Raw genomic sequence first — 24,508 nt, forward strand, 5'->3', positions numbered from 1 at the left:
GAAGCCGGGTGTCTTGGCTTTGCAATCTCTACAGTAGAAAAAAAGCACAGTAAGAGAGTTTGTGAGTAGCAGGCAGCTCACTATTTTATATTCAGGCAGAACCTGTCAAATTCATGTGTTTTCTGACAGCTCAGTGAACTTCAGCCATTATGCTTAAAACTTGTTATACTCAACAGTAAAATCCAGTGCCTTCCCTAAAAAACCATTATAGGAACAACAGGATGTATCACATGGAATGAAAATACTATTTAAAGAAATATGTTCAGCTGTATATGACTTGGGTGATGGTGAAAGTCAAGAGACAGAAAATGGTCACTTGAAATAATATTAAGAATAAAAAGAAGGCTTTTTATTTGTAAGGCAGGAGAGACTTGAGAGAATGTGTCTAAGTTAAGGGAAACATGTGAGTTTAGAAAGAAACACTTAAGACCACCCTAATTTTAAATAACTCCTCTTACGTCTATGACAGCGGTATCTTTGCTGCCCTGACTTGCTCCTTAGATTGATTCCCCAACCTGCTCACACCAGATTCCTCAAAGTTGTTCTCTCTGGTTCTCTGCTCTTTCTTTCCCTTTTTTCTGCTCCTCCAGCTCACTCTCCTCCCATGTCTCCACTCCTCTTCTCTCCTCTCTTCTTCCTACACTCTGTCCTTTGGAAACCTCACCATTTTTCTGGCTTCACCCGTCACCTGTGAGTTATGGAGATAACTCACTGTTTCATATTCAGGCCGAGCCTACTCCGAGCTCTTCTGTGTATATCCAGCAGCCTGCTCAACTCCAGCCTTCAACTCAGCCTGCTCAAAATGAAAATCATCCTCCTTCTCAGATCTACTCCTTCTCCTGTGTTCTCTCTTTCTTTTGACAGTGTCATTACATTTCTGTCATCCAGAATTAAATGATCAGGGTCATGATAAAGTGTTTTCCCTCACTGTCAACATCTGATTATTTAGTCAATGCCCATATCCATCCTTTTCTCATTTTCTGTACCACCATAGCTATGTCTTCATTAGCTCTCACTGGCGGTAGCCCTCATCTGCTCACCCTCCCTCCATCTTTCTCCTCCTGTCCCCCATCCCATGTACTGCTGTTGCATTAGCCCTCCTAAAGCACCACCCTTCTTTAATACTTTCCAGGTCTCCCCACTGTCTACAGATAATGTTCTAAATCCTTAGCCTTACATTAAGGGTCCACAAAAATTGGGTTCCAACCTTGTCACCCACTGTATCCTTTTATCTGTTCTCTGCTCCGGCCAAACTGAGTTACGTGTAATTCCCTGGACAAATGTAAGCTTTCCCTGATACTTTTCACAGCGTTTCCTCAACCTGTTTCCCCTTGGTTTTTCTCCTTGCTCTTTAAGAGTGCTTTACATACAGTAGATCATCAAAATCTACTGGGCAGAAGTACTGTCAAGTGCAAAATTGTGGACAGTAAGCCAGATTATTTAAGGAATTCATTTTGGCGCTATCCACATTCTCAATGAAAATTTTTATGTTCAATAATTTTGGGTTGAACAAAATAAGCGCCTGGGGCCGGCCACTTGGTGTAGCAGTTAAGTTCACATGCTCCACTTCCGCAGCCCAGGGTTTCCTGGTTCGGATCTGGGACACGGACCTATGCACTGCTTATCAAAGCCATGCTGTGGCAGGCATCCCACATACAAAATAGAGGAAGATGGGCATGGATGTTAGCCCAGGGCCAGTCTTCCTCAGCAAAAAGAGGAGGGTTGGTAACAGATGTTAGCTCAGGGCTAATCTTCCTCAAAAAAAATATAAGCTCCTGATTTGAGATAATATTACTGAAATGTTAGATGTGTGGGGGGGGAGTTATTTATACCTTTTGTCCTCACCAATTCATATCATGTCCAGCAGAGTGACGACAGCTAGCAAGAGTAACCATAAAATGTAAATTGCAGAAATGCTTACTTTTACTTCATCTCTAAGGTCTTATGGTCTTTTTCTTTTTACCCCTATTAGCTTTTACTTTCAAATTTCAATTTAGTTCCTTGAAAAACACACTGAGTTTGTAACTTATTTTAGAAACTAGGACTAGTAATTCCTTATCTCAAGCTTCATAATTAATAATAATCGTATCTGTTTTCCAGTTTTCATACGCAGATGTGATGGATTACTGCTGCTGTTTCACTGCTTCTTTTCACACATCTCTGTCTCTAAAGAATTGAAATCAGCATTTCCATTTTTTCTGCTGGTTGACATTCTTCTCTTCCTGCTCTCTCGCTTGCTTTCTCACTCCTAATATCCATTTTTCATGCAGACACACACTGTACCGTACAGGAGCCAGATGTGGCTATTCCTCAACATCTCTTGGCTTGTCTAACCTTTCTCCATACGTTATGCAGTTCATTTATTCACCCGCCCACTCACTCAGACTGTCATCCAACCAACATTTATTGAACGTCTTTGACTTGCCAGGGACTTAAAGGCTAAATATACAACTGAGCGCACACACACACGTATTCATGTATACAGATATAGTTTTGAACAATAGTTGTTAAATCTAAAATTGCAATTATTTAAAATTCATTTGCTTTTTCATATCTTAGTCTTGGATGTCAGATGTTAATTTCTTTTTCACGTCTCAGTCAGCTATTAAAACGTCGGGAGGTGTCAATGCCTTTAAAAATTGAACACCTTTCTGAGGAACTGGATGCGTGGAGAGCTTGCACGCAGTCCATCAACCGGTGAGTGAATATGATAGAAAGATCAGATTGTGTTACTTAATATTATAGACAAACTTGTTGACAATGTGGATTGTCTCCTTATTAATCTTTGCAGAATAATGAATCTTAGTTTGTTTAGCATCTATCCAGTAATAATTTACAATGCTGTTCTTTTCTGCCTTAAGTCACTTGTTTTACTATAAATTAAGTCTAAAGATAATTTGCTGTCATCTATAAAGGGGGACTAAATAATCATCAAGGACTGTTTCTAATCTAGACCTCAATAATTCTATGATTCTACAAAAATGAAAATGTAATATCTGTTGAAAATATAGATCATCAGAAGAATCTCCATATACACCCCCTTCTGATTCACAAAGAATGATTTATGCAGCTTTACTAAAGAGACTAAAAGAAGAACCACTCAAAGGAATTATTGGACCAGATTATGTGACTGGATCAAATCTCCCCAGTCATTCTGATATTCACATCTCTTGTCTTACGGGATTAAAAATACAGGTACAGCCTAATGTCAGGCATAAATTGTGCATTTCCATCATTTTTATTTGTTTTATTATTTTTTGAAATGTGTTCTTAAAATAAGCGTAGTCTGAATAAAAGTAGGTACCTATAAACAAGCCTGAGGCCTAGTGAGAAAATATTGCCCTTACTCCTTCCATAGTTAGTATAAATAGTCTCTCTCTCCTTAAAATAAATTCACAGAGATAGTCATTGTACTATTATCATAAAAGTAATGCATGTAATAGGTATACTTAGTAACAAATGATTTTGTATACTTAGTAACAAATGTTTTAAAATACATACAGATCACATCCTTAGGGAAGTTAAATAAGGGAGATGAAGCAACAATCAACACAGTTACAAATTATTATATCTCAGATTAATTTTAATTTTCTAGTCTCTATTTATTTTTTATAAACACAAAGAAAGTAATTAAAAACCGATGGATGTATAAAATATTATTGATATATTATGCATGTTCTTACATCGACTTACTGAACTTTTAAGCAATTAAAAATTATTGGGATCAATCATGAGGGATGGTGAATTCCCAAGGAATGGTCCCTAATGTACAATCAAAGTAATGATGGTGAATGATGCCAGAGCCTCCCAGTGTGACTCAGGGGTGCCATTATCTCCAGAAAATGGAGAAGCCTTCATCATCTCAGAGCCAGGACTAGTTGTAGGTGTCCCTATGAAGTAAACAAAGGTGAATCCTGATGAAATGCTAATTGAGACTACAGATTCGACTGAAAGAACTCCACCTTCCAGTAATAGTCACATTGTACTCAGTTGATTCTTTTATTTCTTATGTAACTGGCTAATTACATTTCTGATACTGACATGCCAGGCCAATGGAGAAAGGTACTTTTTGGGATAACCACTCAAAATAAATAAAATAGCGTGCTCCTAACGTAAATCCTAACTATAGCTTGACTTGACACTGCAAACTAACTAAGTCTTCAGAACAAATCAATATATTCCAAAAAACGGACAGGACACATAGTTGTATACATGCTTATTATCCACTTATGTTCAGAGGTAAAGAACCGAAGCAGTAAATTCAATAACTTAATTAAGAGCAAAAAACATGATGCAATTTTTAGAATATATCTTGAGTGCCACTCACTGCCCTCTGTGTCATTTCTAGTACCTGATACCTGCGTGTCCCTATCTCCTCTTCGAGTCCTTTTTCTCCATCGAGATAGCCAAGAGACCTAATAGAAATGCTGTCTAACCTCTCTGCACCCAAACCTCTGTTAGGAAAGGATCTACTAATTATCTTAGATAGACTAAGGCACAAATGACTAATTTATATGGAGTGCTACCCTCCCAGGATATTTCTATTTCAACAGAAAATTAATGTGTTCTGGTTATAACTGTGAAATTGTCAAGTACCTGTGAATGGGAAGCTCTTTACTTCACATGATGGATTTTTCAATATCTAGAAATAATTTGCTAACAACAAGCTGAAGCATTTGAAATCATGATCAAAAACCTGATAACTTTAGAACATAATTTAGAAGAGTGTTTATTCCATTTTGATTTTTTAAATCATGCTTTTCCTTCTAAGAGCTGGGAAATATAGATTGAAAGGTTTTTTTGCGTTTAGTTCTTCAGAACCACCCTTGACGTAGAAAATAACTGATGTAACTAAATTATAAATATGCTAGTAAGTCACTTGACTGACGTGATTTTAAATTATGTATACACTTATGCAGCAATATATTTTTCATCTTCTGGAGGGCAGGTTCAGAGTTTCTGGCTTAAATAATTTCCCCAGCTGTATTAACATAGGCTATGTGATTAAAATAGTGAAGTATATTTAAGTCTATTACTAGGTCTTTATAAAATGTTAACTTTGTAGTAATTAATAGATTAACAATACCTATTTAAAGAATTCAAATTATAAAACTAAATTCTATTTTGAAAGACATCAGGGCATAACATTAATATATTTTAAAATGTTTCTACATTTGGTGGCAGTTCAAAAAATCTAATTTTTCTCATATTTTAAAATTTCCTATCAGCATTGCCTAAATATCGCCAGTGGTTCTTTATTAGAGTGATTCTGTTTCTGGAAGTTTAGAAACATGTTGTGAATTTGTAATCTTATCTTCTCTTTCCTCAACTCTCCCTATGTGCAGGGCCCTGTATTTCTCCTTGAAGACGGGAAGTCTGCTATCTCATTGAATGATGCTCTGATGTGGGCAAAGGTGAATCCATTCTCACCGTTAGGGACCGGAATACGACTCAACCCTTTCTGACAGAAGGTTCTTCTCCATGTTTCATTGTTTTTTAAAGACCTTTCGTGGTTAGTCTTACCTAAACCTTTGTTGTCAAAGAGCCAAGGTGGGGAGGAGGAGGAGGGGAGATGGGGAATACCAATTGATTTTATTCATTAACTTCAAAAAATAAAATATTTATGTAAATTTCAAAGAAAAATAGGTGTCTCCTTTATAAAATATAATAGCTATATTTGGGAAGAAGGTCGTATTTAAATTATAAAGGCCTGAATAATTTAAATGAGCATATAAAAGTTTCACAAAGCACAAAAGGTACCAAAATATTACATTGTTGAAACAATGAAACATATAAAATAGTGCAACATCTAGAATAGTGCTCAACCTCCAGCAAGTCCTTAATGAATATCTGAATGACCGAGTATCTCGAAATATCGAAATGTTCAGGTGTGTGTGACTGATCTTCAAGTTAACAAGCACCTATATTGTCCTCTATAAAATGTATAGTAAGCCACTACTTTTAGTTTATATTTAATAAAAGTTTTCAGTTACAATTTTAATATATATTAATAAGTGGATACACAGTCAAAATACTTTTGAGTTTTATTTTTTTAAAAAGAAAATATTACCAAGATTTTTTTATCTGAAATTCAAATTTAGTTATAAAGGAATAGGTTATATAAGCATGAAGAAAATTTAGGGGTGAAAAACACAAAATGCAGTCAAAGCTGTATGAGAATTTGCATTTAATGATAACTGACTATTTTAAAAGATATTTGGTACGTATAGATATTAGTTTTGATTAGTGCATTTAATATTTAAATAACCTCTAATCAATTTATATTAACTCTAAAACATAATTTATTTGATAAAAATTAGTTTCAAATAAATTTCTGTAAGTAAATAGGATATTAGTTGAAATTTTGGGCATTTTATGTAAATTCAAATTTTTAAAATATTTATTAAAAGAGTAAAGCTTTATTTAATTAAAAAAAAAAAGCCTGAGGCATGACTTACAAGTATTTCAATTGTACTAGAAGTCTGACTTTGAAATTTATGAAATCAGTGTATACTAGGAAGAATAGTACTTTGATACTTAAGTTGTTTTACAGGATTTATAATATAGATGTTTTTGTCTAACTAAAGAGTGAGCTCATATAACTAGAATGTGGTTTTTATTATCTTTAAACTTGTTGCATTTAAAATATTTTAAAATTTTTCTTAAGCAAGCTTCTTAAAACAGAAAACAATATATATTATGTACCCATCTACCACACTGACCACTTCTAACTCCTCAAAAAGACATTATAGGCTTAAATTCCATTTAAAAAAAAATTAATATTATAGAAGAGAATGTATGCAACTCAGAGATGCAATGGATAATGTAAAGTATATCTGAGAAGTATAGTTTTCAGCCCTTAGTGATATATGTAACTCAAATTTGTTTTAGGTAAGGAGGATTATTAATTAGCATATATTAATTGGCATATCCTCATCTAAAAATGTCAGTCTAAATCTTGCTATCATTCTCTTTATTTTGTTTTAAAATAGATTAAGAAGCCTATCTTTTGTACTTTAAATACTTCAAAAGGTATCATTGAGTTTAAGTTATACATATACAAACAATTGTAACCTTTTTGTATATTTTGAATGAATGCAAGAGAGTAGTATTTTTGTGTATAAAATATGAAAAAAATCATACAACTCTTTAGCACATGAAGACAATAGAGGAGTAACCCAATTTCTGTCTAAAATCTAAATTGGATTGATGCAAGTGCAATTCTATTATTCTTTGACTTCTACAGTGTTCTATATGTTAATATTAATTATAACTATTAATCCTTGACAGAATTATTAATGTCATTTGACTATGTCAATGTGTATATATTATGCCTTAATATGTAAAACAAAGCAATTTTTTAAAATTATAAAAGTATTTTTCACTATTAGATTTCATATGTATGAAAACCCAAACAAACAATATGAACTTATTTTACTATTTGAAGATGTTCATATCACCAATAATGATGTGGACAAATTATCAAAATAGTAAGTTTAAATATGCTTTTATGAAATGTCTCATTAGAAAATGATTTTAAAAGCATTGGAAAAACATTTTGCGTATAAAAATTACCAGGTGGTTAACAAAATTGCAATATCAAAATGAGTTACATAAAAATATTTGATTTTTATGTCAATCGAAATTAATGAAATATATATATTTTTTCATGAAATCACACAGACATGTTCAGGAACATGGTTGCATTAGACCAATGACTCTCTTTTGTTGTCCTTGTAACAGGAAAATTGACACTTTTTGGTCTTAAGTCAAAAGGCATTCTGAATATAGTAAAAGCCTCAGAAATTATTTGCAAAATGTAGGGTTTCATATTTAGTATACCAGTAATATAGAAGATATCTTTAAGTCAACTCTTAATAAGTGCTCATTGTACCATATCTTTGAAACATTTGTACCTAAATAATTGAAAAAAGTACTTTCATGCTGAATTTAAATACCATGTAACTGTGCTATATTATATGGCATGTAGTTATCTAGGTTTTATGTATGTATGTACATATTTCAGGTCCCCTAAATTTTAATCAATACTGCAGTTAAAGCCGAATATGACATAGTTAACTGCTAAAATGAGTGTCAGTCTTGTCTCTGAAACCATCGTTGAGAGAACGCTGTTTCGCCATAAATGCTGCATCAGAGTCATCAGAGGCGTGAAGGGCGGAGCTGTCCATCTGGGTTATTACCCTACTCGGAAACCTAGAAAAATGGTTTCATTGGACTATTCAGGAGGATGATTCTCTGCCTGTCAGAAACACTGACTACCAAAAAAATCCCCTAGAATTAGTATAAAAGGGAAAAAGGGCTTACTAATTAATACAAAAAGCATATCACAGAGACTTCCATTCCCGTGATGAGCATTCTGCCAGTTGATTGAAAAGGTTCTGTGCCTATAGGGGCTGCTGTAGCTCCTACAAAAGCTCATTCCCTCCTTCTGTCAGCAATCCTTTGTGAAGTCAGTGGCCTTCCCAAGATTTGCCTGTAGTGTTGGCTTCTGCTGACACAACTCAACCTCCACAAGCTCTTGAAGTTACCTACCTGGACCACACCTGCTGCCTTCATTTACTTATTCACTGTGGAATGAAGCTTCCAGACTAGTTCCTATTTTCCACAACTCTCTACAGGTCCCACAGGAATCCTGGGAACTTACCGTAGTCAGGCCAGGAGTGATTAGCTTTTTCAGGAAATTGATCAGTCAGGAGAATAAGGAAACTTATTATTTGCCTGTTTACCCAAATCCCATCCTTTCCTCTGGATCTTTTCCCCAGCTGAGCTTCAGAAGACTTGTTTATACAACCCTTTCCTAAGGAACTGTATTTTATGGGTTAAAAATGATTCTCATAATTTTCTACTTGAGATTTGTCATTAGAATGCAAGGCAACAGGTAATTCACCCATGGCTGGTTCAGATATGCCTTTGAACTGTATCCTTTACCTCAGATGAAACTAGATTCTAAACACATTCCCAAGAAGTCATCTATGTCACCAGGGCTCTCTTTAATTTCTTTTAGTAAACACTATCTATCCCAAAATATAAAATTAAACTAGGAAATCTCTGGAGGTAGAAATTCTAATAAAAACTGTCGAAGCCTTCAAAAATGCAGAAAAATTGATAGAGTTTAGTGGAAATTGACATGCATATCATGGGATTCAGCATGAGTAATATTCATCTTGGAAGTCAAATGATAATGAGATGGCATAAAAACATGAATAGTTCTGGTTGAAGAAAATTTTCCAAATATGAACATAAAACTACCAAGAATATGTGAAAGATAATCAGTCTTTCCTTTCCCTTCAATAAAAATACGGGGCATGGCAGCAACCAGTAGGAATTTTTAAATTGAACTAAATGGATTGCTAAACACCACAAACAAATTCCACGTGAAGCATGATTTTCCTTCTCCAAAACTTGGTATCAACAGGAAAGACACCTATATTTTAAAAATGTTTAAATCAGTCTATTTATGGAGGTGGGCAAGATTTTCTATGCACCAATGTATAATAATAATCATTCAGAATAAATTTTTTTTTTAATGCACGTGATGTTTAAACATATAATATCAGGCCAAGTGGTAGCTCTTTTCAGTTCTAATGAGGAAAACACATCACAAAGTAGATTCACTATTCCTACAGAATTTATGAGGAAGAACTCTTACCTGTCCTGGTGAATTATGTTTAGCTGTACCTTTAAAATTATTTTTGCTCATTCTATGCTAATTAATTTGATTTTGTATTTTCAGCAGTACCTGGCACAGGAGTTGAATAAATCGTTGTTGAATTGAATTGAAAAAATATGTTCTTCAGCTCAATTATGGATAAGACACCAGTTTAATTAACTTATTGAAATATATCCCAGACTAGGTGCTTATATCCCTTTAGGATGGCAAGGGATAGGGGCACACTTCTTCAAAGCCATTAACAGGTGCTTTTCAAGGTTACTTTTCCATGTTGCTGATAGGTTTCAGAGCAGATTCAAAAGAATGTTTTCCAGCTTGCTTCACATGAATTTCTTTAAGTGCACTGCCACGATTACCTGTATTTGCTAGAATATATAAAGAAACAAAATTAAAATCAATTTGTGGTTATTAAATATTTACATAACCATCAATGTTTCTAATATAGCAGACATATGCAGAATGATCAGCAACAGGCTGAGCACAGGTTAATCTAAATGCCTGGGAAACAGAATATTTGAGGCATGCATCATAGTAGTCATAAATAAAGTCTGAGTGTCAGCCACCTCCAGAAGTCATCAGCAGTGCCTAAAAATATCCTGGGCTTATCTGGTGCATCTGATACCGAATACGACTCGACTATTTTTAGATGTTGCTTCAGAAAGCAGCTGAGGCAGCAGGGCCACGATGTTAGCCGTGCTCAGATTCGGCAAATTTACATAATTCATAATTCAGTTTCTGGAATTCCGATTGCCCTGAGGCATCCAGACTGGTCACTCAGGTCTAAAGTGAGGGGCCAAAAGAAAATGAGAAATTTATGTTCCCTTGGCCCATTATTTGGCTAGACGCTAGATTTAGGTAAACAAATAGAGGAAGTTGTGTTAAAAAAAGAAAAAAACAAAGGTAACACCCTATCTTACAGTTAATTTCCATCACCCTATTTGACCATTAGAAGCTTTTCAGAGGAACAGCCTGTGATTTCAGTGCCATGATGTGCAATCTTAGCTGGTAAAACAGGGTTAATTTCCCACAGTCTAGTGTTCTGCCTCTCCTCCTTCCGTTAACTTGCAAATTATGTTAGCTGACCTGAACTAATCACTCTCTTTTATCAGAAACAACTGAAATGGAATCCCTTTAACAAATTTGGAAAAAAATAATTTACAGCTTAGCAAAACAGCTCTCATCCATATAATCAGCAAAGTCAGATCAACATCATTCATTAACTTCCATTATGCCTAGATTAAGAGAATCCACTTATCTGGGACGGGATTGAGAGCAGTAAAAAGATAAAAACATGTCCCTTCCATCCTGATCTGCCCTGTCCAGTGAAGACTCCCATGAGCCCATCAGCCATTTTGAAAAGGACAGGAAAAGACGGTTAAAGAGAAAGAGATTCATAAAAGAGAGCATTGAGAGAATAAAATGGGGGAGGAGTTATTTGTAGCAGTTCATACATTATTAAAATTGTAAAAGCAAGAATCCATTCTACTTGGAGTCCTGATCTGAAATAATGATAGCATACGGTTTTTCTAAAAACTCATATATGAACCTTGAAAATTTTCTGAAAAGATGATAGAAATGAGGAATACTCTTTAGCAATTCAAATATCAGTAGGCATCATTTTTTATATATGGCACTTTGCATCTGTTTGTCACACAGGAAGGAAGCCCTGCTGTGACAAATGACTGCTTCTACATTTTCATTGCAGGTCCCAAAGCAAGGGGTCATGCCCTTTCCTGTCCCCAGTCAGGCCCAATTAGCCACAGGGAGAAAGAGGCAAGCAAGTGCACAAAAAGAACTCATGTACCATTTCCTCCCCATGCCTCTCGCCCACCACAATCCCCTGCTCCCTGCCTCTGCGTGCTGCCCTGGCTTCTGCTGCCTCCTACCAGCACGCTCACTGCGGATATTCCTGAGGGAAGAAGGTTGAGGCAGGTTGAAGGGGAGGGCATGTTTCCAGAATCTGAAGGGGAAACTATGGATACACTTTTTTTCCATAGAAACATTGTTATTCACTTCTGTTGGGTTCTGTCATGCTGAGTACGATGCCTCAGGCATGATGAGTTAAAAGGGTTTTGAGGGAATGGCCTAATGTCTAGATACTAAAAAGTGTGCTCTGAGCAATGGTAGTTCTACCAGGCCATTAGCAAAACAAAACTAAATAAAGTGATGTGCGAGAACATAGAATTTAGAAAACACTTCCTCTGAACCTCTCCTCTTTAATATTTACAATGCATATTAGCACATTAAAGGCTCTGAGAAGTGATAAATTTAAAAAAGGAATCTGTTCACATTGCTTACCCAGACCTGATGAAAACAGGGACCCTTTCCTCCCATGAAATCCATCTTAACACTTTAGGAAACATGCTCTGTAGCACAGGTCCACAAATATTTTCCATCAGGGCCTGAGAGTAAATATTTTAGGCTTCGTGGTAGGGTTGTCAGGTAAAATATGGGACACTCGGTTACATTTGAATTTCAAATAAACAATGAATAATTTTTAGTGAAACTATGTACTCCATATGTCCCAGAAATTACTGGTTGTATTACTCTGTATTTTTATTGGCTAAATCTGGAACCCTCCTTTGTGGGCCTTACAGCCTTTGGCAACTCCTCAGGCCAGCTGTCATAGTGCAGAAGCAGCTGCAGACAAGGCATCCAAGGGACAGGCGTGGCTATGTTCCAATACAACTTTATTTATGAACATGGAAATCTGAATTTCATATAATTTTCAAGTGTCAGGAAATATTTTTCTTTTGATATATTTTTTCAACTGTTTAAAAAATGTAAAAGCCATTTTTAACTTGTAGGCTATACAAAAACAGGTGGCCGACTGACCGTGGCCCGTGGGCTATAGTTTCTATGGTATAAATGCTTTCCGAATTAACAGGATTTAAACAAGTGGCTTCTTGTAATACAGCTGATCGGGAAGGCCAGATACGCGTGTGTCTCTATCTGCCTTAGGACTGAGCTGTCATCGAACTGCTAGAGAATTGAGTTTTGAGCTCTGCCAACAGGCTTCACCTGTTTCAGACTCACCTATTTGAGGACAAATCAGAACTGAAATGGCTCCTATAGTAGCAGGTGGGGCACCCTGGTTTGGGAACCTCCCCTGATGTGACTGGTACTTAGCAGACCACATGTCCCTCCACCTATCAAAAAGCACAACAACAGGGGCCAGCCCCGTGGCCTAGGGTTAAGTTCAGCATGCTTTGCTTTGGCAGCTCTGGTTTGGTTCCAGGGCACGGACCTGCACTACTCATCAGTGGCCATACTGTGGCAGCATCCCACATACAAAATAGAGGAAGATTGGCACAGATGTTAGCTCAGGGTGAATCTTCCTCAGCAAAAAAAAAAAAAAAAAAAAAACCCACAACAACATACCAACCTCCCACACGGTTTTAGACTGAATGCCTAGACCAACATTTTAGCTATTTTTAAAATTTTAAATGAACAAAGTAAAACCAACAAATCCATTTTAACAGATAAAAAGTTAAAAATTAAAAAAAAAAACCTTACCTAAAACAGGAGCAACTCTTTCCCTTGATATCACTGAGTTACGTTTGTACCCATAGGCTTTGGCAGGAAGATGATCAAGAGTAAATTCTCCCACAGTTGGTTTGACCTCAAACCACTCTATAAAATATAAACCCCAAAATTCTTTCTTAAAAATTCACTATGGCCATTGTCAATATAAGACATCATAATTTAAAAATTAAGCAAATTATTTAGACACCTGTTTTATCATATTCCTAAGAGTGGTGTGAATACATAGGTTAATAACTCTCTTGCCACATTGTTCACATCTTTGATGCACAAAATAATTGCCTTAAAAACTTACTTTAAGGCAATATCTTTATATTTCTATTAGTTTTTTGGTATGTTTTTACTCAATTCACTTTTTGTAAGTTTTTATTCTGTGTATACAGAAAAGTGAAGAAATAATATGTTTACAGCTTGATAAATTTTCGGAGTGAATACACCTGGGGTACCATCACCCAGATCAAGAAATAATATATTGCTAGCACCCCAAACTCCCCCTCCTGTCTCTCCCATACAGTACCCTAAAAGGAAAACACTATTGTGACTTCTATCATTACAGGTTTTACCTATTTTTATATTTCATATAAGTATAATCACATAGTATCTGTTTCATTTTGTGAACATTTTTATACTATAATAATAGTGACTTAAAATTATTTCTGTTTCCCATATTTCTTATTAACTAATTGTATAAACTGCCACACTTGGGCATCAATTTCCCTGTACTTCTAAAGATCACTTACTCCTCTGCAGCTGACCCTGCATTAAGGCTGGAAGAAGTATGTAAGGTAATTTCTACTCATCAGCCATGTCCTGTTAATGCTAAATACAGCTCTGGTCAGTAACATTCCCAGAACTATAATTATCACAATTAATTACTTTGCTTAAAATCAGCATTCTCAAAAATCAACACCAGTGATAACAGAATACTATTCGAGAATCTGAAGGGTTGAGGTGACCGCATGGCTAAAGAGGAATTGTGTTCAAAAGAAGACAACAGAGATACCAGTTAGCTTTGCACCAAGATGGACTTTTAAACAGAAGATTAAATAGAAGAGTTGTTTTTTGTTCTAGAAATTCCAACTAGAACCAATGAGTAGAAGTAATAGTGAGATAGATTAAATGTAAGCAAACATTAGGTATAAAAAATAATATCTGATTTGTGGTGTTAAAAAATAACTTGATGAAACTAAAATGCTGGACAGCAAAAGAACTAAAGTGGGGTAGGGGTCTGGCAGGGAGTGATCAGTGGCATAGTTTCTAATGTCCTTATAGTTTGAGGAAGAGAGTAAACATATTAATTTCAGACTAAAATAAAAATGCATGTTAAAATTTCTAGGGTAGCACTAAAAAGAGTTAAAATTTGAAATTTTCCATATTAGTAGGAGGTAAAAAGTCTTTGGGAAAAAAATTCAGTCCAAAAGAAGAAAAGATAGGTGAGAGAAAAACAAGAAACAGAAAAAGAGAACGAATCAAAAGCACTAAATACTGTAATATGAGAGATATGAATGCATATATAACAATTGGCAGTATTACTGAATTCATAACAATAGAAGTCATAGTCAATGACATGACAATGGTCCAGGCAACAGGGTACTTCATAGAAGAACAAATTGCAGGATTCGCTTTACCAAGTATCAACGCTTATTATAAAGCAACAGTAGGTAAGACAGCATGGGTGTAGAAGTGGCACACATGCAGACAAGGTTGGCTAGAGCTCAGAAACAGACCCATGTTTACAAAGAAACTCAAAATATTTGAAACATGAGAATGTTACAAACCAGTGGGAAAAGAACAGACTATTCAAAAAAATGGTGCCTAGACAATTGGTTCTCATTTCAATTGCAGACTAATTGGGGACCTTAAAAGTGAAAGGCTAACCTCTTAGTAGATATATGCTTTGCAAATATTTTCTCCCGTTCTATAGGTTCCCTTTTCACTCTCTTGATTGTTTCCTTTGCTGTGTGGAAGCTTTTTAGTTTGATGCAATCCCACTTGTCTATTTTTGCTTTTGTTGCCTGTGCTTTTGATGTCTTATCCAAAAACTCATTGCTAATACCATTGTCAAGAAGGTTTTTCCCTGTTTTCTTCTAGTTTCAGGTTTCAGGTCTTATGTTTGTCTTTAATCCATTTGGGGTTGATTTTTGTTTACGGTGTGAGATAAGGTTCCACTTTTGTACTTCTGCATGTGGATATCCACTTTTCTCAACACTGTTTACTGAAGAGATATTCTTTCCCTATTGTGTGTTCTCAGCTCCCTTGTTGAAGATCAGTTGACTGTAAATGTGTAGATTTATTTCTGGGCTTGCTATTGTGTTCCTTTGGTCTATATGTTTTTATGCCAGTACCATGCTGTTTTAATTACTATAGCTTTGTAGTATATTTTGAAATCAGGAAGTTTGATGTCTCCAGCTTTGTTCTTCTTTCTTGGGATTGCTTTGACTATTCAGGGTCTTTTGAGGTCCCATATGAATTTAAGATTGATTTTTCTTTTTCTATAAAGACTGCCATTGGAATTTTGAGAGATTTCATTGAATCTGTAGATCACTTTGGGTAGTATGGACATTTTAACAATATTAATTCTTCTAGTCCATGAACATGGAGTGTGTTTCCATTTGTTTGTGTCTTCTTCAATTTCTTTTATCAGTGTTTTATAATTTACTGTGTACAAGGGGTTAATATTCAAAATATATAAGGAACTCATATAACTCAATAGCAGACAAAACAAATAACCTGATTAAAATTGAGCAAAGGACCTGAATAGACATTTCTCAAAAGAAGCCATAAAAATGGCCACAGGTATATGAAAGGTGCTCAACATCACTAATCAGGGAAATGCAAATAAAAACCACAATGAGATATCATCACACACCTGTTAGAATGGCTGTTATCAAAAAGACAAAAGATAAAAAGTGTTGGCGAGGATGTGGAGAAAAGGGAACCCTTGTGCACTGTTGGTGGGAATGTAAATTGGTGCAGCCACTATGAAAAACAGTGTGGAGGTTCCTCAAAAAATTAAAAATAGAACTATCATGTGATCCAGCTACTCCACTGCTGGGTATATATCCAAAGGATACAAAATCAGTATCTCAAAGAGATATCTGCACTCCCTTGTTCATTGCACCATTATTCACCATAGCCAAGGAAACAACCTAAATATACAAAAGTGGATGAATGCATAAAGAAAATGTGGTGTGTATATATGTGTATGGAATATTAATCTGCCTTAAAAAAGAAGGAAGTGCTACCATTTGTGACAACATGGCTGAAACTGGAGAACATCATGCTAAGTGAAATAAGCCAGACACAGAAAGACAAATACTGCATGGTCTCACTTCTATGTGGAATCTAAAATAGACTCATAGAAGCAGAAGGTACAATGGTGATTACTAGAGATAGGGTGGAGGGGGACATGTGGAGATGGAGGTCAAAGAATACAACATTTCAGTTATATAAGATGAGTACCTTCTGAAGGTCTAATGTACAGCATGTGACTATAGTTAACAATAGTGTATTGTAAACTTGAAATTTGCTAAGAGGGTAGATCTTGAGAGTTCTCACCACACAAGGAAAGAAAGAAAGAAAATGGTAACTATGTGAGGGGATGGATATGCTTGATTGTGGTGATCATTTCACAATGTATATTTATATCAAAACATCAAGTTGTACACCTTAAAGATATACAATTTCTATTTGTCAATTATATCACAATAAAGCTGAAAAAAATTGAAAGTGAAAGGCTAAACTTTAGTAAATTTAAATATAGGAGAATATATTTATAACCTCATGATGCAAATAGTATTAACTATGAAATTTGTATTCATTTTTCATTTCTGCCATAACAAATTACCATTAATTTAGTGACTTAAAAACAGCCATTTCTATCTTCCAGTACGGAAGTCTGGGTCTTCTATGTAGCGTCTTACAGGCCGAAATCAAGGTGTTAGCAGGGCTGCATTCCTTTCTGGAAGCTCTGGGGATGAATCCTCTTCCAAGCGCATTCAGATTGTTGGCAGAATTTGGCTCCTTGCATTTGTAGGACTGAAGTCCCTGTTTCCTTGCTGGCTGTCAGTGGAGGGAGGGTTGTTGTTTGCTCCTGAAGGCTGCACCGGGTACCTTCTCGTGCTTTCCGCGTGGCCCCTGCAGCAAGGGCAGGTTGAGGCTCTCTCACACTTCAAATCTCTTTTACTTCTCCTTCTGCTGCATCTCTCTGATTCCACTTGCAGAAAGATCTCTGCTTTAAAGTGCTCATGTGATTAGCGCGGACCAACCTGAATAATCCTGCATAAACTCCCTACTTTAAAGTCTGCAACTTTAATTACACCTGGAAAGTCTCTTTTGCCGTGTAATGTAACATATTCACAGGTTCCAGGGATCAGGGCATGAACAACGTGGGCGCCATTCTGCTTGCTACAAGGTTTGATAAAATCAACTGAATTAAAGTTAAGACATATATATATAAATGAAATTAGAATAACGTAAATAGTATGCATAAACTATTCTTTAAAATCAAGGAAATTATAAACAAAGGTAGTAGGATCATGGTTACTCTTGGAAGGAAGAGTGGAGAATGCAGTCAGAGAGTAGACACAGGAGAATGGAAAGGTATGGGTAATATTCCATTTCTTAAACTACAAAGGATACACAAGTGTTTATTCATTTTTATTAGTCTTCTTTAAATTGCACATATACATTATATGCATGCATAATAAATTTCACAGCAAAATTTTAATGTTTAAAGACATACAAATATTTAATTATAAAGTTATAAATATAAAAATATATATAAATATAAGATACAAGATTAAATGTAAAATTCTATGGCAAGATTAATAACCTGAATTCTTTCTCTACTCACGAATTCATGAGTAGAACCAGAAATGAGAACAAATCAATGAAGAGAAACAAAAAGTGACAGAAGATGGAAGAATGGACAGAGTAAAAGCAGGACAACAACCGGAATATCTACCTTGCAATTTGGGGAGGGAGTGAAAATAGCTGCTCTCCTCTCCTTCCAGAGACCACAGAGAAAAATGGCTCTTTTCTTCAGAAAATTGGCATCAAAAGAGAGAGAGAGAGATCCTAATGACCTCCATCTGCCTCACTCGTGAATGCTTTGGGTACCCCAGCAATGTTGAGTTCTCCAAGTGTCTGAATCCAAGTGAGACAAGATTCCAAGACACGAGTGGTGTCCTAAATAAGTGTTAGAAAAGCAAAAAAGAGAAAGTTCACTTACTGTGTTTGCTGTTTGCTGGGATTCTGATGGCAGACGCTTTGGATACTTTGAGAATTATTTCAGTCATACTTCTGGAAAGCTTCCACGGGTTGCCTCAATCTGCCCTACCATCTAAATACCAACAAGGCTACTATGGAAAGGATGACACTGACTATACTCTAGAGAACATCTTGAGTGAATCATGGTGATCCAGGCTTTTCCCAACGTGCTTATACTCTGATGAACACCTAAACATGCCCATCCTCTTTAGTAACTTGAGTTGATATGTGAACTTATTTCCCACAGAATTTTATGTGAACAGATTCGCTAACATTTTTCTAAAAATTGTCTATACACTATGTTAACCTATGCTTTCATCAAAAAGAATGAATTATAACATAAACCACTCCAATGATAATAATTCATTCCATTGCTAGCATATGAGAAGTATTTTCCCTTTAAACGAGTGACAGAAGAAAGCAGAAATGGGACAGTGGCAGGCCCCCTTTCATCTGTGCTCAAGAATAGCCTCATTAAGCTTGGAAGAATTCAGTTGACTATTTCCAAGGAAAACTTACCTGGATTCAATTTTCTGCTTAATTTTCTTTGCAACATTTGTAAAAGGAAGAGGAACTCTACTTTAAGTTCATTGCTGAGCATGTTGGGATTACTTATTAATTCTGATAACCTAATGTTATCTTTAATAGACTTTGATGCTGTAGACCTGGGAACCAGGGGCAAACGCATCTGGTAACTATAGTCTGTGAAATTCACGGGGTCATCCTGAATACTTTTAATTCTGGAAATAAAAAATAAAATACTGTTGACAAGCCACATTTTAGTAATGAGATTTATATTATCAAAAGTTTCATGTTAAATTGTATTACTAGAAAATTCCAAATGACTCACTCTCGATGTGTTAACAAGGTGTAAATCTCTTGTATCAGTATTTCGGGTACTCCAGCTTTACAATGAATTGTTCCATGGATTAGTTCTTTAGGTAATTTAAATTTTTTTTTGGCCAGGAACTTTAACAGTAGAAAGAAAATATTTTCATCATAAGAAGTTCTATAAAAATCTCCAGTTACTATGAATTCACTTTAATCCCCCTCTTATCTCTCAAATAATTTTTTGATGTTTGTGTTAAATATTAAAAGATATTATTATTCAGCAAAAAAACCAACCATTATAGCCCATTGCAATTTGAAATGAGTATGCTTAGTTTCACAGGTGATTCATGATATAAACTTTTGTAACCTTTTCGATGCAAGGAAACCGGCTGCCAGCACAGCAGCATTGTATCCCCGCCCACAGTCCCGTATACAGACACCTTTTAAAACATAAACTTCTTAACAGTCGGAAGTATCAGTGATTGCTGATTTACCTTTTCCACCTGTGCCCAGTTATCCAACTTGACTTTTAAAGAAGTTCCGTTTTCAAAGGATGACAATTTAAGGTCCTGGGGGTAATATATTGTGAATATTTCTGCTATCAGGAAGCCATTTGAAAAATCCCTGATCCATAGCAATAAGAAAGTGAAATAAAATGTAGTTACTTATGCAGTTTGTATTATTTTACAGTTAATTAACACCAATCTAATAGTCCATACTGACAGCAAGTAACTTATAAAATTAGAGTTTTGTTGGATCATTGCTCTGGTGAGAACCTACTATGGAATGGGCAAGATTAGATACCACCAAAGGCTTTGGTGTTCTCTTTATGAACCCAATCTATTAATTTGTGTTGAGTCTGCATTTAACAAGATCCGCAGATGATTCCTATGCACACTGAAATTTTCAGGCGCGTCTTTATTAAGGAATCACGAAATTAGTAAACAAAAAACTCATCATCTTCACTTTTACAGAATTTAGTTTCCATTCCCAGAGCAAATATTAACTGCCAGTGACGTTCAGGGCGGCTGCAGTTAAACAGCAACTTTTTTCAACCCCTGATGACCCTCAAACTACATGCCATCTCTAACGGAGGGTAAACTGATGCCCATTAGTATTAATGTCCAGTGTCCCTAAAAAAAGAGCCTTGACTATTTTAGTATTTTTGTAGTCACCAAAGCTTTCTATATTAGCTTAAGTCTAAAATGTAATGAATGGATGAACGAATGAATGAGCAAATGCAATGTTTCATCGTATTTTTTTCAGGCCCGCTCCCTAATAGGGCCAGGTGTGTTGGGGTGTGTGGTGGGTGGGCGGGGCTCTGGATCTGAAACCTAAGCTGGGCGGGGGTGGGCGATCCGGGGAGAGCGGCCCTGAGCGGCGGCGGGATCCCCGAGGCCCAGGAGGCGGCCGCCCGGGCGGCCCGGCCCGCTCGCTCCCGCACCTGTTGATGTTCCTGGGGAAGAAGCTGAGGTCCAGGCCCTGGAGCCAGCGCAGGACGGACCGAGACAGGCGCGAGCTCTTCGGGGGATGCGGGTAGACCAGACACTTCTTAGGCCTCCCTCGGATGGGAGTTGCTGGCTGCGGCGAAGGTGACAGTGACTTGGGGACGGCTGCCGCCGGCTGTGTCACAAACCGCCCTCCCCTGCAGGCGGCAGCCATGTCGCTTTCTGCGTTTCCATGGCAGCATCGGCGCGGGGCGGGGCCGCGTGGGAGCGGGGCCTCGCGGGGGCGGGGCCTCGTGGGGCGGGGCCTCGGCGCGGGCGCCCGGGGCCTCGAGGGTACCCCAACGTTGTGGGTTAGGGGTCGCGCATCCTGGCCCCATTGGGCGTGGGCGCGGTCTGCGGAGCTTAAGCCTTGGGAGGAACTTGCAATCTCGGTTTCAGCGGGCCTCACTGGTGAACAGTTTAGAGGTCCCCCCACAATCCCTTTAGAAGTTCGTATTTTAAATATTGTGGTTTCTGCCCAGCTGAGGACCTATTTTCTGTCGAGCTTTTGGAGAAGAGTGTAAGGAGACTGCAGAGGACAAGGACGGTTTCTGTTTGGAAATTGGAAACAATAGGGTTTTTGCTCCAAAACACCAATGAAAAAAATCTTCAAAATTAAAATGAATAAATGTTTAATGTCTACAAAATTTAATGTACCTATTTTCTTAATTATTACATTGTGTTCATAAAAATGACATAATATTTGCAAGCAATTTGTAAGTTAGATTTTCATACTTCACAAAGATGCCCAGTATGCACAGTTCATTCATTCATTCAACAAACACTTATTGAGTTCCTACCAAGTGCCAGGCACTGATCTAGTCACTTGGGATTATCAGTGAACAATGCAGAGAAAAAAAAATGATTGCAGAGCAGACATAGACTATTATATATTAAATATGTACACAACAAAGTTACCAAAATCCTTTAAAAACTTTTACAGCAAAAAAAAAAAAAAAAAAAAAAAATCACAATGTGGCATGTAGATACACATTATTATGCAAGATAAAATATGGGATAGATCTTGATAGTGGAGCTATAGAATATTTTGTCGAATGTTTATTCATATACATGTTTATTAAGAAAGTAAACCAATGTGAGTTTGTATACAGTTAAAAAGAAAAACAGAATGAAGCTATAGAAGTGTTTTGTCTTTGATCAATGAAGTTTTTCATGAGAGATTCATTCATTCAATAAACTTTTTTTGAGAAGCTATTATTCTGTGTGCTATGGTATGCAGTAGATCCTCACTATCCAATATGGTAGCCACCAGCCACATCTGACTATTTAGATTTAAATGTAAATAAAAGAAAATGAGTAATACTGATTACATTTCAACTGCTTGATAGCCATGTGTGGCTAGTGGCTAGCGTATTGTAAGCACAGATAACAGCACTATCACTGCAGGAAGTTCTCCTGGACAGCTGTGCACTAGATTATTTATAGAAGGTACAGAGATATAAATACCTGTAAAAAGATCATGGACATGGAAAAGGTCTGCCATGGTAAAAATATATTAGCATCAGGGAGGAAGCAAATAATTTGGTCTGAAGGAGTCTAGGAGTCCTCTCAGAGGAGGTGACCTGTGATCTGGATGTCATAAGGCAGTATTTTTTGAACTAGTTAAGACACAGACTTTGGAGCACCAGCTCTACTTTTTATTATTTTTGTGACTTTAGGCAAGTTATTTAACCATTCTCATTTTTAAAATGTAGAAATAAATAGGATAAATAGCTCCTAGGGTTGTGTTGAAGATTAAATAAACAAGTTACATATGCAAAGAGCCTAGAACAGGGTGCAGCACATAATCAGTGCTCAGTAAGTATAAATTATTGTTTTTTTGTTTTTTGGGTTTTTTTTTTTTTTTTGCTGAGGAAGACTAGCCCTAAGCTAACATCTATTGCAAATCTTCCTCTTTTTTTGCTTGAGAAAGATTAGCCCTGAGCTAACATCTGTGCCAGTCTTCCTCTATTTTGTATGTGGGTCACTGCCACAGCATGGCTGATGAGTGGCTGATGCCCAGGATCTGAACCCATGACCCCGGGCCGCCAAAGCAGAGTGTGTGGAAATTTAACCACTGGGCCACATGGCTGGCCCCATAAATTATTGCTTTTATGACAATCGTGGAAATCTGTGTGATGGAGAGGGGAGAGAACAATTCCACAGGGAATGACCAATGTGAGCAGAAGCATAGACGATATGATCTATGATGTGAGAGTTTTTTTAAATAAGTTTTAGGAAATAACAAATAACCTATTAGGGTTGGAGAAAGTGTTTAGGCTTTTACATGAGGCCTAACCCAAGATTTAGGTGGTAATGGCTACAGAGGTAGATTAGGCCTATAGACTGGGGCTTAATTGAGAACAGTCTTGCTAAGGAGTTAGAATTTTACCTGTAATAAGTGTGCCGATTGTTAAGCAAATACATCTCTGTTTCAAACACATCCTTTTGTATTCTGTCCTGTGGAGTTGGAACTCCACAATGGGATTTCTCCTTTGTTAAGAGTTTTATTGAATTCTGCCAATAGGGGGAACTAAATAGAGACTAGGAGGCCAGAGGAAGGAGAAGGGATTTGCTGTTTTCCCTTTGCTTGTTGTTCATATGGATGTCACCACAACAAAGCTTCACCTGGCAGTGGCAGTTGGTTCCAGTCTCCAATTTTTATAGCACTCCTGGAGCAGATTTCCTCACACCCCCTCAGAGGTTTTAGCAACCACAGAGAAGGCCCGCAGAATTCCCAGTCCCAGATTTTACTCTAAGACCACTCCTCTGAGCTCCTGAAGAATCAGCACCAGCTGTGTCCTCTCCCCCTTCAGAAGTCAGTCCATAAGGCTTTTCCTTCAAGTTCTAGATTCTTAGAACCCCAGCTTCTTCCCTTTCTTCCCTAGCACTAGGGGTGGCAATTGCTTTCTGAATCATCTTATCTGTAATTTGATGGTTGCGCTTTAGTTTTTCGGTTCTTCAGCATCTGTTTAACCATTTCCTTATATTAAACTCTTGTTGTCGAATTCATGGAGTGACTTCTGTTGTCCTGACTGGATGCTGAATGATGCATTGCTTCCTACCTGGAGTGAGTGAGGTTTCCCTCTACACTAGCTCACCTACGCAGTACTAAGGCATCTAACAAACTTGCTACTTCCTGTTCATGAACAGGAAGTCAGCATGATACCATCGATAGCGTGGACCAGCATGATGTTCTGTGGGATGTTAAGACACTCAAAACCCTCTGCTGATCTTGTGGCAGAGAGCGAGAAAATTGATTTGACCTACGGCAATGTCATGAATGTGCTTTATTGGTCCTGCTAAATAAAAGCAAACTGCTTTTGGTGGTTCTTGCAGACTGTTACAGAGGGAAAAAGTACTTTCCAGATCAATAACAGCTTCACAGTTGCTAGGAACTGCAGCGATTTATTCCAGTAAAGATACTTCAAATGGGAAAACAGGTATCACTGGATTTACCTCCTGATTAAGTTTACAGTAATCTATAGTCATCATCTAAGATCCATCCAACTTCTGCATAAGCCAAATAGCCATCAAAGTCAGGAATTGTCATTGACCTATCACCTGTCAAAAGAAAAGTCAGAGAGCTTTACTTGATATGAGTATTTTGTTGAGTGAGAAACAAACTGTTCTTGAACAGGAAGATTTCCAACTGAAAGAGGTTAGAAGCTGGCTTTCAGCAGTT

General features: G+C 36.8%; 2 protein-coding genes across 7 annotated transcripts in view; one reads left to right on the forward strand and one right to left on the reverse strand.

Annotated features, from left to right (window-relative positions):
* The window catches only part of WDR17 (WD repeat domain 17), a 93,626-nt gene extending 88,127 nt beyond the window's left edge, over positions 1-5,499 (forward strand). For all 6 annotated transcript variants that reach the window (XM_087418654.1, XM_014786229.2, XM_087418653.1 and 3 more), the window contains 3 exons: positions 2,599-2,697; positions 3,012-3,195; positions 5,346-5,499. In XM_087418654.1, the coding sequence (XP_087274780.1) occupies positions 2,599-2,697; positions 3,012-3,195; positions 5,346-5,465 (403 nt within the window). In that variant the 3' untranslated portion in view covers positions 5,466-5,499. The remainder of the gene's footprint in view (positions 1-2,598; positions 2,698-3,011; positions 3,196-5,345) is intronic.
* A 4,258-nt stretch (positions 5,500-9,757) lies between these two features.
* Positions 9,758-20,998, reverse strand: SPATA4 (spermatogenesis associated 4). The gene is made up of 6 exons (XM_004428713.3): positions 20,781-20,998; positions 19,831-19,960; positions 19,356-19,474; positions 19,025-19,245; positions 13,208-13,324; positions 9,758-10,056 (listed from the first exon to the last, which is right to left on the reverse strand). The coding sequence occupies exons 1-6, from the start codon at positions 20,996-20,998 to the stop codon at positions 9,950-9,952; spliced, it is 912 nt and encodes a 303-aa protein (XP_004428770.1). The 3' UTR covers positions 9,758-9,949.
* Between the last annotated feature and the right edge of the window lie 3,510 nt (positions 20,999-24,508).

Source organism: Ceratotherium simum, chromosome 28 (genome assembly GCF_057802395.1).
Source record: "Ceratotherium simum simum isolate JZ-2026a chromosome 28, ASM5780239v1, whole genome shotgun sequence".
Taxonomy (NCBI): domain Eukaryota; kingdom Metazoa; phylum Chordata; class Mammalia; order Perissodactyla; family Rhinocerotidae; genus Ceratotherium; species Ceratotherium simum.

What these genes read in the sequence shown, in the direction of transcription:
- SPATA4 (XM_004428713.3), bottom strand. Translation starts at nt 20,998, where the DNA reads ATGGCTGCCGCCTGCAGGGGAGGGCGGTTTGTGACACAGCCGGCGGCA. An exon ending in ACTGGGCACAGGTGGAAAAG is followed by an intron (nt 19,475 to 19,830) that starts GTAAATCAGCAA and finishes CTACTGTTAAAG; the next exon opens with TTCCTGGCCAAAAAAAAATT. An exon ending in AAGAGTTGCTCCTGTTTTAG is followed by an intron (nt 10,057 to 13,207) that starts GTAAGGTTTTTT and finishes TATATATTCTAG; the next exon opens with CAAATACAGGTAATCGTGGC.